Genomic DNA, 16,462 nt, shown 5'->3' with positions numbered 1-16,462 from the left:
CATTTTCAGTCAGATTATTACACAGGCTTTTATTCAAGAAATGAAAATCTAAGAAGAAAGGAGGTAGGAATAACAGTAAAATGAAATGCAACAAAAGCAATCAGGGAGTATAATGCAATGTCTGACTAATTATATTAGTAAGACATAATCCAAGTTTATCTTCCAACTACAAAGACGGAAAAGGAAGACACTGAAAAATTCTATGCTGGACTTCAGGAGGAAACTGATCACACACTCAAACAGGACATGTTGATAATCATAGGCAACTGGAAAGCCGGTGGTGGTGGTGGTGGTGGTGGTGGTGAGGGAAGAGATAACAGTGTGAGGCTGGATGCACACTACAGACTGAAGCTTTAGTGTTGAGGTTGGTGACAGCAGCGGTGGCAGCAGCAACAAAGCTTGGTCACCAGATGCATATTCCTCCTGCTCCCCCACCTCTGGGGAACATGTGATCATGTACACAACAGCCTCAAAGTTCAACAGCCTCAAACTTCAGGAGAGGGAGGTGGGAGCCAGACCAAGGTGTCATTGCTGCCCTACACCATTTTACTACTATACAGCTTTGTACCTGCTCACGTTTCTCTCTTCCAACCCTTGAGAGGCCACCTGCCACCTGTCTTACAGGCCTAAGGAGTGCATGCCTGGAGGCTGGGCTTGCCATACCTCTACTTCTTGCCCTGGTAAGAAAAGCTCTCAGGTAATTGAATTTTGATTTATTTATTTGCAGTCCACAGTGGGATAAATCCATGCACCCAGAGGCCATGAATAAGGCGGGCACACTGTATCAATGAATACCAACGTCATGATCATCTATGTACATTGTATTTCAAATTTCTATGTAAGGTTATGAAAGTCAGACAGTGAAGAAAGGACAGAAAGAGAATCAACTCATTTGAAATGGGGTGCTGGAGGAGAGTGCTGAGGATACCATGGACTGCCAAAAAGACAAATAAATGAGTCTGGGAGCAAATCAACCCTGAATTCTCCCTTTCTAGTGTCAGATAGAGCACCATAGGAAAACCAAGTAAATTAAGACTACTGCACTTTAGAAATATCATGAAATGACATGACTTGTTAGAAAAAAAATGATAATACTTGAAGTTTAAGGTAGTAGGAAAAGAAGACCAGAGCTGGACAGACTAAATCAAGGAAGCCAGAGTCCTGAATTTATAAGACATTAACAGGAAAATAGGATGTCTTGGAGGGCTCTCATTCTCGTTCTCATTGAAGACAACTTGACAGCAATTAAGAACAAAGTGAAAAAATATACATGTTGTAAGGACCAACAATGAAAATATTTTGCACCACAATGTTGAACCTCTTGGACGTAAAAAGTGGTAACAATATCAATTAAATCCATTTAAATTCAAAGTCATAACACAACAAAATATTAAAAAGTCAAAGAGGATGAATATCTCTGCAAAGCACTGTACACAAACGTAGGGCAGGAAATAACTTCTCTACATTTTTAAAAAGTTAAGAGTGGCACTGCTACGTGTAAAATGGCCCTGGGTTCCAGAGCACTATTATATCTACACTGCTTCAATCTCTCTTTCTTCCCTTTAAAAACTTTAAAAGGTTGTCAGGAGTACTGCTTCCAGCATTGGAACCAGCTCCCTCCTCAACCTGGATAAATGGTTTTAAAAGGAAGGAGAAAATGATAAATTTTCAATCCAATTCCTACTGTACTTTCAAATGGTCAATTCCCAAAGAAAATAATTGCTTTCCCCTTCCTTTTAATCCCTATGACCTTCTACCATTCTTCTGCCATAAGAAATTTACTGTCACCTTTTCATCCTTCTATCTCCTAACTTTTAAAACACAAAACCCATCTGTGATACACAGGTCCAAAACAGACGGCCGAAAAAACTGGTTTCCTCGTGGCCTGGGGTGTGACATTTAGATGGCTTGGAGGCATGGCAGCCCCAGCCCAGCCCAGCCAGGAGAGGCTCTTTTCCGTACCTTGCTGCAGTCCATTTGGAACTGCGGAAGGGGCCAGATTAGGGGGAGGGTGTGTGTGTGGTTGTGAATGGCACCAGCACAGCCCCAATCTTCCCTTTTTGGGAGATCTGTTTCACCCCATATACTGTTACTCACAAATTAGATCAATCAAAAAATTAAGGTTGCCCTAGGGAGACCTAATCCAGAAATGTACCACATTTCCCCGAAAATAAGACACTGTCTTATATTTACTTTTCCTCAAGAAGACACACTATGGCTTATTTTCAGGGGATGTCTTATTTTTATAAAATATGGTACAGCAATCTACATTTATTCAAATATTGTTAAGTCGTCTTCTTCTGGAACATCGTCATAACTCTTTAAACCCGGAATTGCATCCTGAGCTTCTTGCGACTCCATTTCCTTTAGAATCATTGGTCCCAATCTTTCCACCCCCTTCTGTTCCGCTCCAGGCCTTCTGTTCCGCTCCAGGCCTATCACTATGTCTTATTTTCGGGGTATGACTTGTATTGCGCAAATGCTTAGAAATCCTGCTATGGTTTATTTTATCTTTTGCCCTCTTTAATTTCTACAATGACCAAATACCAAAGCTGAATAAGCCTCTTTGATCATATTTATTCCATTCATAGGCCTATCGATTTTCAGGTATAGCACTATAGGAAAACCAAGGAAATAATGTATGGGTCTGTCTTATAATATTGATGAACATCTATCCACATTTTTGTATTAAATTTTTCCCTATAATTCACAGTATTATCACACTATCAGCAGCATACATACAAATGCACCCACAACGCACAATATAAGAAATGTCCAAGATTCTGCATTTTGCATGAAATATAGCATTTCACACGGATACCAGAAAAGTTCTGTTTCCTTGTTTATTTAAAATCACATTTCTAGTCTTCAAAGCTGTAGACACAGAATAGTGAACTTGTACCAGCTCAGGAAAAAATGGCAATGTTTAATCACTGCATCTAGGATGCATGGTTATAGAGGCTTACAGTTGTAACTGCTTAGAGACTGCTTAGTGCAGTATGAAGCAGTATATAAATGAAGCTGCTAAGCTAAACCTGGAGGATGGTAGCGGGGGTGGGGTGGGGGGCTCTGTAACTTTATTCCTAGGATGGATTGTAATATTCCAGCATCTCCTTGGGAAGCCTACTTTTGTAATCTTTTCTGCCCCGCCGCAGACAGAGGGCAGCGTTTAGGCACTCCAGCAGCAAGCAGCATAAATGTTGCGCCATCGGAGCGCCCAGAAGCCGGCCCACATGTGGGCAGCTGGGTGGTGTGAAGCCAGCTTCTAGACATCTTGGGGGTGTGCATTGTCTTTACAGCTAAAATCAGGTAAAGTGTGAGGGAGTGATAACAGTCCCTCAGAATTCCTAAAAGCAAATTTAGTTTAGTAGGCTCCAGTTTTACCTCAGCTTTTCACTTAGATTGAGCATTCAGTTATTTTTCCTGAGAACAATGGGTTGGCAATCATTATCCCAATCCATAAAAAATACGAATGATCAGATCCAGCTAATTACAGACTGATCAGCTTGCTAAATATTATTAGGAAATTGTATGCTGGCCATTTGCATTCAAAATTATTGGATTGGCTAGAACAGGAAAACATACTGAATGACAAGCTGGTTTTAGATGTGGATGTTGAACTGTAGATCAGAGTTTTATCCTTCAGTATTTAACTTGAAAAATATGCATCCCCATCTGGGGCTGCTCTCTACATGGCTTTGGACTGATAGTAAATCAGCATTTGACCTAGGCTTTTAATACCTAGGGACACACTATGGAAACATTTGAGGACACTATGAGTGAAATATTCATCCTTAGGTAAGATATAATCATGCAGGGCACCTTTCTGATTCAGTCCCTACTTTTAATGGATTTAAGCAGGGCTGCATCCTAGCTGGTAACTTATTTAACTTTTATATCAATTTATTGATTAAAAGTTTAATGGGCACTAGCTTTCACCCCTTAAATGGGTTAATTAATCCATATCACTTCTTTCCTATGCAGATGATGCAGTGTTTCTATCTTATTTGGTAATAGGCTTAGTAGAGACTTCTAAGAGAGCTTTCCGATTATTGTAATAATGAATCCTTAACTATTAATTACAAAACAATTACAAAACAAAGATGACAGTTTTTACAAAAAAGATGGTAATTAATAGCAAATAAAAGGGATGCCTATTGAACAAGTCACAAAATACAGGTATTTTAGAGTAGTTTTTCACTCTTCCATTTTCTGGAAAATGCAGAAGAAAACAGCAGTAGAAAATGCCCACACAAACATGTCAGCTTTGCTTAGATATTTTTTATACTAAAAGGGGGTAATATATGTCTTCTGTTACCCAAGTATTTATAAGCCAAGGTTGTATCCCTGTTGTTGTACAGTGTGCAATTCTGTGCTTTCAATAATTTTGAAGTACTGCAGATTAAATTTCTCAGAAGTGTATTTGCTGTTCCATGCTGTGTTCCCTATGTCGCCATGCATATTAAGGCAGGTCTGATCTCTACTGAGACACATGCCTAGACTCTTACGATCATTATAGGCTAAAACTCACCTTTTTTCTAATGGGGATGGCTCCTCTAATGCTAATTAATGATTTTCAATATACACGGAAAAATTGACTATTTCTTTTATCATAATAGTTTTACACATAATGCTTTAATAGCACTTGATAACCATAATGCTAAATCTGTCATCAAACAACAAATAAGGAACACAGAGTTACAAAATCAGTTGAATTTAGTCACCATTCTTGGAAGTACTTGGAAATCTTGTGGATGTCCCAATTATTTTATAAACTAAACAATTCCTAACTATAGGAAATATTTTACATTGGCACGATTTAATGTGCATGTGCAATTGGAGGGAGGAAAACAAATAAAAGGATCCATTTTCATGAGCATATTTGTCCCTGTGCAAACGAGGTGATAGAAACGCTCAACCACGTCATTTTATATTGACCTTTTTAACAAGGAAGATGTCTTGCTTTAATTATACATATAATTAAATAATATTTGTGGCAGGATGCAAGAATACCGTCTTTCTCTTCTGCTCACTGACCAGGATGCACAGATTATGGATAAGATAATTAGATTTTGTGTTACTGCCATTGTGACCCATAGACAGATGATAAATCAACAGTAGATAATTTATAGTAAAGAGCTCTTTTAGAAGTATTCAGGTAGCCATGTGAGCCATATGGATTTGGGGATTATATACAAACTTTGGGCTAGTTAGAGTGTTGTGACATGTTGGTAGCTGCTGCTGTTGGTTCTTATTAGCATTATTAATATTACTGAATGTAAATTTTATGTGTTTGTCTTTTATGATACTTTGGTATCATAAGTAAAAATTGTCTTCACTCCTTTTTATGCTGGTCTACAACTGTAATAATTATTGATTGATTTGCAGCTGTTGGCATTAAAACAATGTTCTATGGGACTAACAAACATAAAACTCTCCACAAACCTCATTTCCTTCAATGTCCAAAAGTGCGCTGTACTCATAATAAGGGATTACCCTAATGATCACCTGGAGTATATACTGCATCACAGCCAAAATAGAGCTGCCTCTTTTCACATGACTATGCATGTGTGGACTGGAAGAGATGCAAACATCTCCTGCACTAAAGAGAAATTAACTGTAAAGTGAATCAGCTATGTTTAACACTCGCACAAGCATAGCAAATATCTTAGCTAAAAGAAAGATACCACCATTAGATAAAAGGACAAAAAAGAAAATTACAAAAACAGATGGTTGGTAAAGTTGTACTGGTAACAAAGGTAATACTGCAAGTGTTCCAAAGTATAGGCAATGATAGGATGATTGCTTGATACAGTTTCTTACATCAGAATCACACATCCTTTAAAAGGTGGAAGAACTGTCTTAAAGAGAAGTGGAAATTGCACTACCCTCCTTCCCAGCTTGTATGTTTTCAGAAATGGGTGTTAGTTTCTTTGTTCCAGGATACTAAGTATGGGCCCAAACAGACAGGCCAAAATAAAGCTGCTTCGGGTCATTTTGAAGGTATGCTGTTTAAATGACACACACATCTTAAGAGGCCAGAAGCTGCACCAAACCTGTTCTCTAGTCCTTAGGATTGGAGCATGGTTTTAGTGCGGCCTCCAGCCTCTTGGGATTCATGCATCATTTAAACAGCATATCTCCAAAGTGACCCAAAGCAGTTTTATTTTGGCCAGTCTGTTCATGCACTATATTCTGAGGCATACAATACTAACCAGTAACAGTCTGCAATTTCCATTTTGAGCCTGACCGTAGACTGCAGTAGATACTGTGGTGATAACATCTAGCCTAATTCTTAGATTGTATTTCTTGACAACCCACCCCACACTTCTCTTTGTACCACTTGCCTGGTAAAGAGTTCTGTAGCATTCTGTTTGGTGCTATTGTCCATCTTTTCATTTTTGTTCCTTTTTGGCCTTCCACATGGAAAATATTTAATCTAGAAGCACTATCTGGAAAAGGTTTCCCCCACTCTAACAGGGAAATGTTGCCACAGTTTCTGAACTGAGAAAAACAGGAATCAGTGTTACTAGTCCATAAACTATTTTAGTATCAGTGCAAAACAGAAGTATGAAACATCAAAGCTTTTGCACATGACAACACTTTCCTACAGTTTTAACTACAAATATTCAAATGTCTGCTTTGAGAAAAACAAAAAGACAAATCTTGTACTTACTCCTCTTGTAAAATAAACTCAACGTTTTCTGGGGAAAACTGGCCAGTCACAGGATGCCTAAATGTTGTAGACTGCTGGTTGTGGCTGAAACAAAAATCAAAATGTAACTTAATACCAAAGCCAGCACAAGCATCAGAATGTAAGATTTTTTTTTTAAAAAAAAACATTATTTCATCTCACAAGCTCCTGCTCCTGCAAATATATGATTTTTCTTGCAATTTCACACAATACACTGATAGGATGAGGTATTTTGTTGAATCTGACAGAGAAAGCTTTGTTTTTTACTATGAAGAAAACAGTTATTGATTACACACTCTTGATATTTAACAGAAACAAGTAGTACATGTTTTCACCTTAACTCTGTAAGAGACTTGCTTTTTTGATTCTGGAAGATAAATTAATCAGTATAGATTGATAACTTGTAGAAATTCAGTGTAGTTTGTTTCTGTAGAACAGATGGCACCATTTTTCTATTGTTTGTTTATTTGTAATATTTATATATCATTATACAGTGAAATGAACAGCTGGTTCACATTAAGTATACATAATCTGGTGCATTGGAAAGATCCATTTATTTTTAAATATTTAATAATTAATGCTTTCCAATTACCAATATAAAGAAATACAGGAATTAGAACATAACTGAGGAAACTCTACATGAACAATAGCTTTTTCAATAGGTGGTTGAAGCTGCTTACAATTTCAATTTATGTTTCTGAACAATACAAACACAAAATGTGTATAATTCTCATGATTACATTTTATTAATACTACTTCCCTAATTTAAAAAAATACAGTATCAGAACTTGAGAAAGTTATTTAAAAAAAATACAGTCCCCTGTATTGCCAGCTCAGCATGGCCAACGGTGTTCCAAAAAGTATCCCGCCCCCCAGCTCTGCAATGACAATAATTCAGAACCTTCCCTCTTGTCTCTGCTAAAATGTTCCCCTAAAAATTAACCTTCATATCATTTAAACTTTGTACTTCCGCTGCTGTTTTCTGTTGTAGGTGATGACATTGCTGTCATAATGTAAAACAGAAAAGTTGTGCTGTTAGAAAAGTTGTGCTTTTTTACTTACATTTTAATTACTTAAATTAAAAGATCTTATTAAAACAGTAATATATCAGTATAAAGCTGATACAAGCCAGTGTAAAACAGTATCAGAGCAGGTACAATCCTGTGCTTCAGAGAAAATATGCTATCAGTGCTTTTTACAGTAAGGTTTAAAGGGAGAAAGAATTTAAATTTCTCAGGTGAGAGGGTTCCTAATTTAAACCAAATCCAAGCAAAATCATCCTAGTGTCTTGCTTGCTTTTTCAAATTGATAGTTTATTAGTTACTGGTCATATATTTCCATTAAAACATTTCTTAGAAGATAGCCAATCTCATATAGGAGTAAATAAAATTAATATTGACAAGAGGCAGTAAAAAAGGTGCACGTACTTTGGTCCAAAACGCACGGAAGAAATAATCCAGTTTGAGACTGCTTTAACTGCCCTGGTTCAATGCTAGGAAATTCTGGGAACTGTAATTTTGTGAGACATTTAGCCTTCTCTGTCAGAGAGCTCTGGTGTCACAATAAATTACAATTGCCAGGATCCCCTAGCACTGAGCCAGAGCAATTAAAGCGGTCTCAAACTGGATTATTTCTGCAGTGTGTTTTGGACCTGTTACAAATGCTAGGTTTTGTAGAATTTAGGGGTTTTTTTTGTTGTTGCTGTTGTTTGTTTTTATGGCAGGGACTGCTAAAGAAAGAGACCACTAGTAATAGGTACATAAGAGGCAAGTTGGATCTGAAAAAGGCCTGTCTAGTCCAACATTCTGTTCACACAATGGCTAATCACTGGCTAAGAGAGTGGAGCGAACTGCCACTGCTACGTCTCTGGGAGAGCTGAGGAAGCAGTAGGCTGTGTAAGCCGCCCACTCAGACCAACAACAATGATGTTGACAACAAGGCTGCCACTCGGGGGAGTAGAGGGAGCTGCCATTGCCCAAAATAGAGAGCGCTAGAATTGCTTCCCAACCAGAGGGCTGAGGGAGCAGTGGACCACAGCAGCATTCTTCTTGAACCACTGCGACTGACCAGGTCCCCGCTTGAGGGAACAGAGGGAGCCAGATGAGCAAGCAGTGGGCTGCACCAGAGGTCTCCCTGGGCTGCCGACACCACTCACCAGGTGCTTACTTGGGGGAGAGGAAAGAGCTACCATCACTATGCAACCAGGGGTTGAGAAAGCCGTGGGCCGTACAAGAGGCCAGCCACTGCTGAGCAGAGAAGAAACAGAATGTACAAGGATGATTGAGACTGCCATGGACCATAGCTAAAATAGGGAGATGTAGAACTTCACCGTAGGTTGAAGTTGACTTGAAAGCAGTTAACAACCACCACCACCAGCAGCAGCATATGGAAAGACTGGCAGCAAGGCTTCAGTACAATTGCACCATCACCTTCCATCTCACACTCCCTAACAACCAATAGGTAGAAAGGTACTCCTTCGTTTTTTATGCCATCAGCTAAAGAACTCTAGTACTTCATATACAGCGTGCCCACGTCATACGCGGGCGCGCTTTACGCGGACTTGAGCTTACACACTCAAGCTGCAGGGAGCGCGCGGGGCGGCGCGTCCCATTCAATTGAATGGGCGCACGCGCCCGTGGTGCCCACACTCCGCCACACCACAGTGCACGAGCCCCATTGTTTCCAATGGGGCTTGAGCATAGGCGGAATTCGCCTTATGCGGAGGGGTCCGGAACGGATCCCCGTGTAAGGAGAGGGCTGACTGTATTTCCCAGGTATAAGGCATAATACTTAAATAAACAAACAAACAAATAAATAATAGAACCCTCGCAAGATACATTATTGATGTTTTCTGACAAGAAAAAATGTGTTTTGGGGGAGGGGTCTTCATAAACCATTGATACATGTATATAAATATATACAGTGGTGCCTCGGGTTACGAAATTAATTCGTTCCGCGGCCGCTTTCGTAACCCGAAAAGCCTTCGTAAGCCGAATTGCCATAGGCGCTAATGGGGAAAAGCCGCGATTCCGTGTGAAAAAGCCGAAAAAAGCACCAAAAGTTTTTTCGTAACCCGAAAAAACATTCGTAACCCGGAACAATAATTCCCTATGGGATTTTTTCGTATCCCGAAAATTTCGTAACCTGGGTATTTCGTATCCCGAGGTACCACTGTATATATATTTGTACAAGCATGACATCTGGATACTTTTCTGTTAAAACTGAACCCCAAATTCAGAAAGCAATACTTTGCACCAGATAATAAATGTCATACCATGCAATCTGTGAAGTTCTAAGTGGTATAAAATGTTGCTGCCAATGTTTATTTTCTGAATATAGAATTGACTTTTACTGATTGGAATTCAGAATTAGCTATGACTACTGTGGAGCCAATTTCTATAGAGGCCAGTATGTTATTAACCCCAGAAAATATTTCAGCCAGATTCACTCAGATGTGTATGTCAATTATTTTTCAAAACAAGTACTATTATAGATAGGTTCAATGATTCTCAGTTAACAAAGCAGATGTGTTCCTAGGCATTACTTCTTTAACAGACGCTTTGGTACGAGAGGCTGATATAACATAAAAAGAATATGAATAGGTTCTTATGCCACCAAACAAAAAAAAAAAAAAAAAAAAAAACACCCAGGGAGAAAAAACAGAAATGCATGTGTCAGGAAACGTTTTACACAAAAACTAACATTATCCACATGTGAAATGAAAAAAAAACATAGCTCTGGTACGCCTTACATAATTAAATTAAAAATTAGCAAACCTGCTGGATATCACTTGAAACCTTTTTCCAAAACACACTTAGGGATTACTTTTTTTTCCTTATGATTTCTGTTTTGGTGACTAAACTGACACATCTGTGCTTTTTTGTTTGTTTGTTTGCTTGTTTGTTTAACATGCTGAGGGTAGCTGGTGATGCAAACTTATCTGCCTCTCCTTTTCTTTCTGTTTTGCTGTCCATGCATGCCCAATAAGGGACTCTCACAGCAGCAGCTGCTATTTACCTTAAATCAGGAACACATATCCACAGTAAAACTGTTAAGTGGAATTCCACTGTCTCCCAACTCAAGGTTTATTGCAAAAACATTGTTACAAAACAACATCAAAAGTCTCTGTTTCTCTCCCCCTTCATTACCATCTTTCTATTGCCAATGATGCTTTAAAAATTCTAGCTAGTTAGAAAATGAGAAAGAAAAGGAGGCATAGTGAGTGGGCAAAAGAAGAAATAAAATAAAATAAAATAATCTTCTTTGTCAGAGGCTTTGTTAACCTTTTTTAACTGTTTAATGTTTATATCTGATGACATTAAATGGCCAGGAACTGAAAAGACTCATGAGCATGCACAAAGTGGTTGCCAATTTTTCCTTTTAGCAGCAATAGTCTTGTGTACTGCATAAAGTGTCATTCGGGAATGCCACTTTGCTTCTGTGCGTGCTGGGATAGGGGTTACTGAGATAAAGATGTTCTCCCAGTTTTCACACCCATTGCACCTAGGCACTATAGTTCGACATCACTGTAACTAACCTATCATCCTCCACCTTCAGAAGAAAATATGGACTGAATTTGTCATAGGGATAATTCACATAACCATGGACTCACTTGATCTTTCATCATTTGACTTAATCTGTGATGTCACTGGTGTTGCCATGTTGTTCATATTTATACAACATTCCTGCCAAGATGTGCAGGAATGCCAGTCATGTGTTGTGTGCAGTACCAATTGTGTTCAGTTTTATGAATTAACTAATTAAAATCAATTAAGTTAATTAAGTAGAAATGTAAGTTAGAAATTGATTGACTTAAATTGGAATTTTAGCATTAAGTTAAGGATTAAGTCATTAATTAATTGAATGAGAGCTCATGAGAGATAATAAAATGTTCATTTCTCAGCTGGTTCTTTAGTTATAGCCTTGCTCTCCTTCATTTAAAAGAAATCAATTTCTCACCTTTTACTAGTTGCCCTCAAGTACAAGGGGTTTGCAAACCCACAAACAAGGTGAAAGGAGACTAAAAATGGGACAACATTGAAGCACTGCTCATCTCCTCTTAAAGCTATCTACAATGCCCTGCGCCAAAACATAATTTTTCATACTTATGCAAGGTTAGATTAAGTTGGCACTCTAGATCAGTCAGAAAAATAGGGTCTCCCTTATGTACATATGTGAGCTATTCTAGGAGTGATGGTGTAGAAACTGAGCACATCTTAAAAATCGGACACTTGATCTTCCCTGAAGTGACAACCCCCTTTGGTGTCAAACCATTACTGCAACTAAATATCAGCACTTAGTTCAATTTTAATGGCTAAAACATAGACCTGATACATGGCACCATTTTAGTGAACCCACTGTTATGTTCATACAGCAGTTCTTTGCTTTGGAAAAAGCTAGGAGGGTCAGAGGGGATGTAGTTAGGTAGACCTCCATAATGACCTCATAAGTGTAGAAATTTAGTGCTCGGCTATTGCCACCTTCATTCTCTGTGCTAAACAATGCCTCCTCCTATAAGGAAATAAAAAGAGGGTATTCTTACCTGCAAGCAACTCAAAGGAACACTCATTAAAAAACAAACATTTAGTCTTGACCTGTCAGTGGCAAGCCTCCCAAACAGGTCTCTACTCTGGAAATAGCTACAACTATAAAATATGTTAGCTGTCCCTTATAAGATGGGACTAACATATCTAGCTCCAAACTTTCTGAATAGTAGTGGTGCTTCCAAACCACAAGACAAGGTTGGGGAAGTGGGAAAGTATGGCCGGTTACAGACCGGCACTTTAGTGCGTGACGAGCACGCACTAGGGTTACAAAAGGGCGGTGCTTCCGCATCACCCTAACCCTAGTGCATGCTCATCACACACTAAACGGCGGCGGCCCTTCCATATGGCCGCCGCCGTGAGGACGTCACGGCCGCGCCGCCTCTAGACGGGGCGGCGCGGACGTGATGTCCTGGCTCCGCACCAGGGCGCTTAGTGCGCCCTCAGCACGGAGCAGGAAGGAGCTCCGTTTCAGAGCTCTTTCCTGGTTTAGTCCGCTGGGCGCAGCCTTCAGATGGCTGCGCCCAGCGGACTAAAAGAGAAAGGGGCCAAGCGGCCCCTTTCTCTTCTCCCCGCCGCGGCGGGGTGTCCTTGGGGCTTGAAGCCCCAGGGACACCCCTTTTCAGGCTGCGGGGAAGCGGCGTTTTGCTGCTTCCCCGCAGCCTGAAAAGAGGCAGATCGGGGCCTCAGCGGCTGCCGTTCTGACCACTGAGGCCCCGATACTCCGGGGAAAGGGGCGGGTCCAGACCGCCCCAAATGGGCGGTCTATAACCCGCCTATGTGTATTATTTATCTGACAAGATATTGAGGGGGTGGAGTGATTCAGAGGAAAATATCCAAATGCCAATAATCAAAATTACTCCTGCTGCTAAAGAGTTGTATTTAAACTGTCTAACAACTGCCCTTAAATAAACTGCCAAAACTGCAATCAGTTGTGTCCAAAACCCTTTACACCTCTTTAAAAAATTCAATTAGCATCCCATACTCTGAAGAGCTGTTTAATCTGGCTGAAGTCTAAAAACACACCTGGTTTGGGAGAAAGGTCAGCTGTTGTTCTTTTCTGCCAGCATACTCTCTTTAAATTCTTTCCTTTCCAGTTGGTTAATTATTACTGCATGGCTCAAGGTTAACTGCTAAATATTTTTTAAAAACTATACTCAGTAGACTGCTTGAGTGTAACTGCATAAAAAAGTGTGTAGAAATTCCCGTATTTTTGTAAATTGCATCCTAGATAACAGAAAGACTTACCACTCACGTACATGTTTCTACATTTCTTTACCTTTTATCTCTTAATTAACCTTTTCAGATACTATATAAGTCTAAGATTTATTTTAAAATATATGTAGCAATATGAAGTTAGAGTCTTAATTTGGAACCCTTGCTTCATAACCACCAGGAACACAGGGAACTATATGTTGCAATATTTTGTAATATGAGTTTTATCTAATGGAATCAAGCTCTGAAGATATACAGTGGACCCTTGTTATACGCTGGGGTTTGGTTCCAAGATCCCCCGTGTATAACAAAATCCGTGTATGCTCAAGTCCCATTAAATGTAATGGCATAGCAAAATGGTGTCCCTTATAAAAAATGGAAAATCAAGGTAACTTTATACTTTTTTGGAACATTTTCAAACCGTGTATGCTGGAATCCGTGTATAAAAAATCCGTGTATAAGAAGGGCCGACTGTACTATGCACTCACAATTTATAAGAGCAGCATTGATATGTTATTCTCTCAAAGTAGCAGAAAGCAATGCAAAAGTAACACGCAGCAAAAGTAGTACAAAAATTATCTTTTTAACAATGGATTAAGTAACAGCAATGGGTTATTTTTCAACCTCCTATAATGATTAAAGGGAATTGATTACTCTTGAAAAGTAACTTTCTAAGCTGTGACACAAAATCCTATGCTACAACAATAACTAGGATAGTAAGCATAATGACTGATGTTTAGGAATATAAAATCCTCCTGGTAACCAGTTGCCTTTTGCATCATGGTCACTTTTAGAATCTAAAGATGGGCAATTTCATGAATTGAAGAACTCCATATGAAAACACAAATATCCAATAACAAGAGCCAACACTGGCTACATCAGTTGAAAGAAAGATACCACTGGCTACAATTCTTTTTTTTTTTTTTTCCAAATCAGGAGACATGGAAAATATCACATCTTTATTTTTGTTTTTTGCTTTCAGAGTATCTGCCATGAAAAACCAATATGCAATTAACAGTCATATAATAAGATCATAAGAGCTGCGTTGGATCAGACCAAAAGCCTCTCTTTCCAGCATTCTCTTGACATGGTAGCAAATCAGATGCCAATAGGAAGTGCACAGGAGTGCATGAATATAGCAATATCCTCTTCTTCATAACCTTAGGCAAGTATTTTTAAGATGCACAATTTCTCTGATACTGGAAGCAATAAATAGCCACCATGAATAACATACTCTTTTTGGTACATATGGGAGGCTACTCCAGGAAAATGCAAGACTCTAGAACTCAAAACTGCTCTTTATTATACTGGCATATATCTCATATTGTATTCTAATTTGGCCAAACACCAATTGATGGAAAGGCAAGTAAGGAAGACACTTAACACTACCCAAAATAATGATTAATTTGTTGTTACAGAGACTTGCCTTAGAATTTCAAAATTCTGAAAAAAACCTGATCTCTCTTCAAATGCCTTTCAGGATTATTTTAATCAGGATTATATTATAGAATATTGTACCAACACAGTAGGAAAAAAAACTGAGAATGGATCATTATGCTGCAAATGAACACTTGCATAATAGCAATAACGTCGGGTTCAGTGAGGTTAGGGTAAGTAATGTATGAGGAAATACATTAAAACGCTTCCAAATAATGTATTATTTGCTGTTGTTTTCACAGAGCACTGCAAATTAGATAATATTTCAATACCCTCTTGATTTAAGATATGTCATTTCTTCAAAGTATGCAAAGACTAAGTTATTGGTGGCTAGAACATACATTATCTACTGCATCTATTTTAAATGTGAAATAAATGTTACACTATAAATAAACATTGATTGCTTTGGAATATGACTAAAGTACTGCATTTCTCTTATGATAGGTTTCCACAGGGATATAATTTCACCAATGTGATTTACCACCAACTCTTCAGAGTACTTAAAATCTAGAAATCCTGACTTGTACCAGTAAAATCTGTAGAAATCATTCTACAACTCCCTTTCAGGATAGAACATTCCCAGTCTTGTTTTATCACCTCAGCAAAAATGTCAGTAAGTGAAAGAAAGATTTTTTTGTAAATGCATTTTAGTAATATTAGTAGTAAAAGCTATTATTATTATTATTATTATTAATATTCCAAAAATAAATTAAATCCTGGCAATTGTAGTTTATTGTGGCACTAGAGCTCTCTGACTGTGAAGGTTAAATGTCTCACAAAACTACTGTTTTTCCCTAGCATTGAGCCAAGGCAGTTAAAGTGGTCTCAAACTGGATTATTTCTGCAGTCTTTTTGAGACCGAAGTTAAACACATAATTGAATTAAGAGTAGCATTAAGAGAAATAAAAGCATGCCCATTAAACGCAAAACACCAAATATAAACAGATGTACATCCTTGAAATAAAAAATAAATAAAATAAAAAGTACAGCACTTTATAAAAGGCCCTTTCTCCCTATGTAACCAGCTGTCAAAGGCCTCCTGAAACAAACAAATAAAAAAGTTGTCACCTGCCTGAGGACCAGCAAAGGGGGACCAGCCTAAATCTCTAGGAAGGGAATTTCAAATTCTGAGAACAACCACCAAGAAGCTATCTCCTGTGTTCCTGATCAGATACGCCTATTGCAGTGGTGGAACAGGGAGAAGGGTCTCTGCAGAAAACTTCAAAACATGAGAAAAATAAGATCTTTCAGTTCAAATTAAAAAAAAGTTCATTTAACCATGTGTAAAGTATAGAGTTCTGACTTAAAAACAACAACCTGAAATGCAGATAACACACAAGCATTTCCAATAAGAGCATTTATAGGTATTCCCATTTTGCTTTTGAAAAATGTTATTTACTGAAACATTTTTGGATTATTCCCTTAAATTGCATCATATACTAGGAAGAACTAAACCAACATTATTCCAACACACCATTCAGTTCTCAGAACCTCACAGTGAAACATTCCTTCCATCTTTGTTCTTTCTTGATTTGCAACATTCTTGATGTGTTTTCTCTTTCTTACACCCACC

The 16,462-nt window shown here is 38.4% G+C and overlaps 1 protein-coding gene across 8 annotated transcripts in view; it reads right to left on the bottom strand.

Annotated features, from left to right (window-relative positions):
* Positions 1–16,462, bottom strand: part of PLEKHA7 (pleckstrin homology domain containing A7) — a 227,503-nt gene that overhangs the window by 103,875 nt on the left and 107,166 nt on the right. For all 8 annotated transcript variants that reach the window (XM_089521073.1, XM_089521075.1, XM_089521074.1 and 5 more), the window contains exon 4: positions 6,677–6,760. In XM_089521073.1, coding sequence (XP_089377199.1) covers positions 6,677–6,760 — 84 coding nt within the window. The remainder of the gene's footprint in view (positions 1–6,676; positions 6,761–16,462) is intronic.

This window comes from Sceloporus occidentalis, unplaced genomic scaffold (genome assembly GCF_023333645.1).
Source record: "Sceloporus occidentalis isolate IW3139 unplaced genomic scaffold, rSceOcc1.0.p SCAF_4, whole genome shotgun sequence".
Taxonomy (NCBI): domain Eukaryota; kingdom Metazoa; phylum Chordata; class Lepidosauria; order Squamata; family Phrynosomatidae; genus Sceloporus; species Sceloporus occidentalis.
This window is presented reverse-complemented; position numbering and strand designations above follow the sequence as displayed.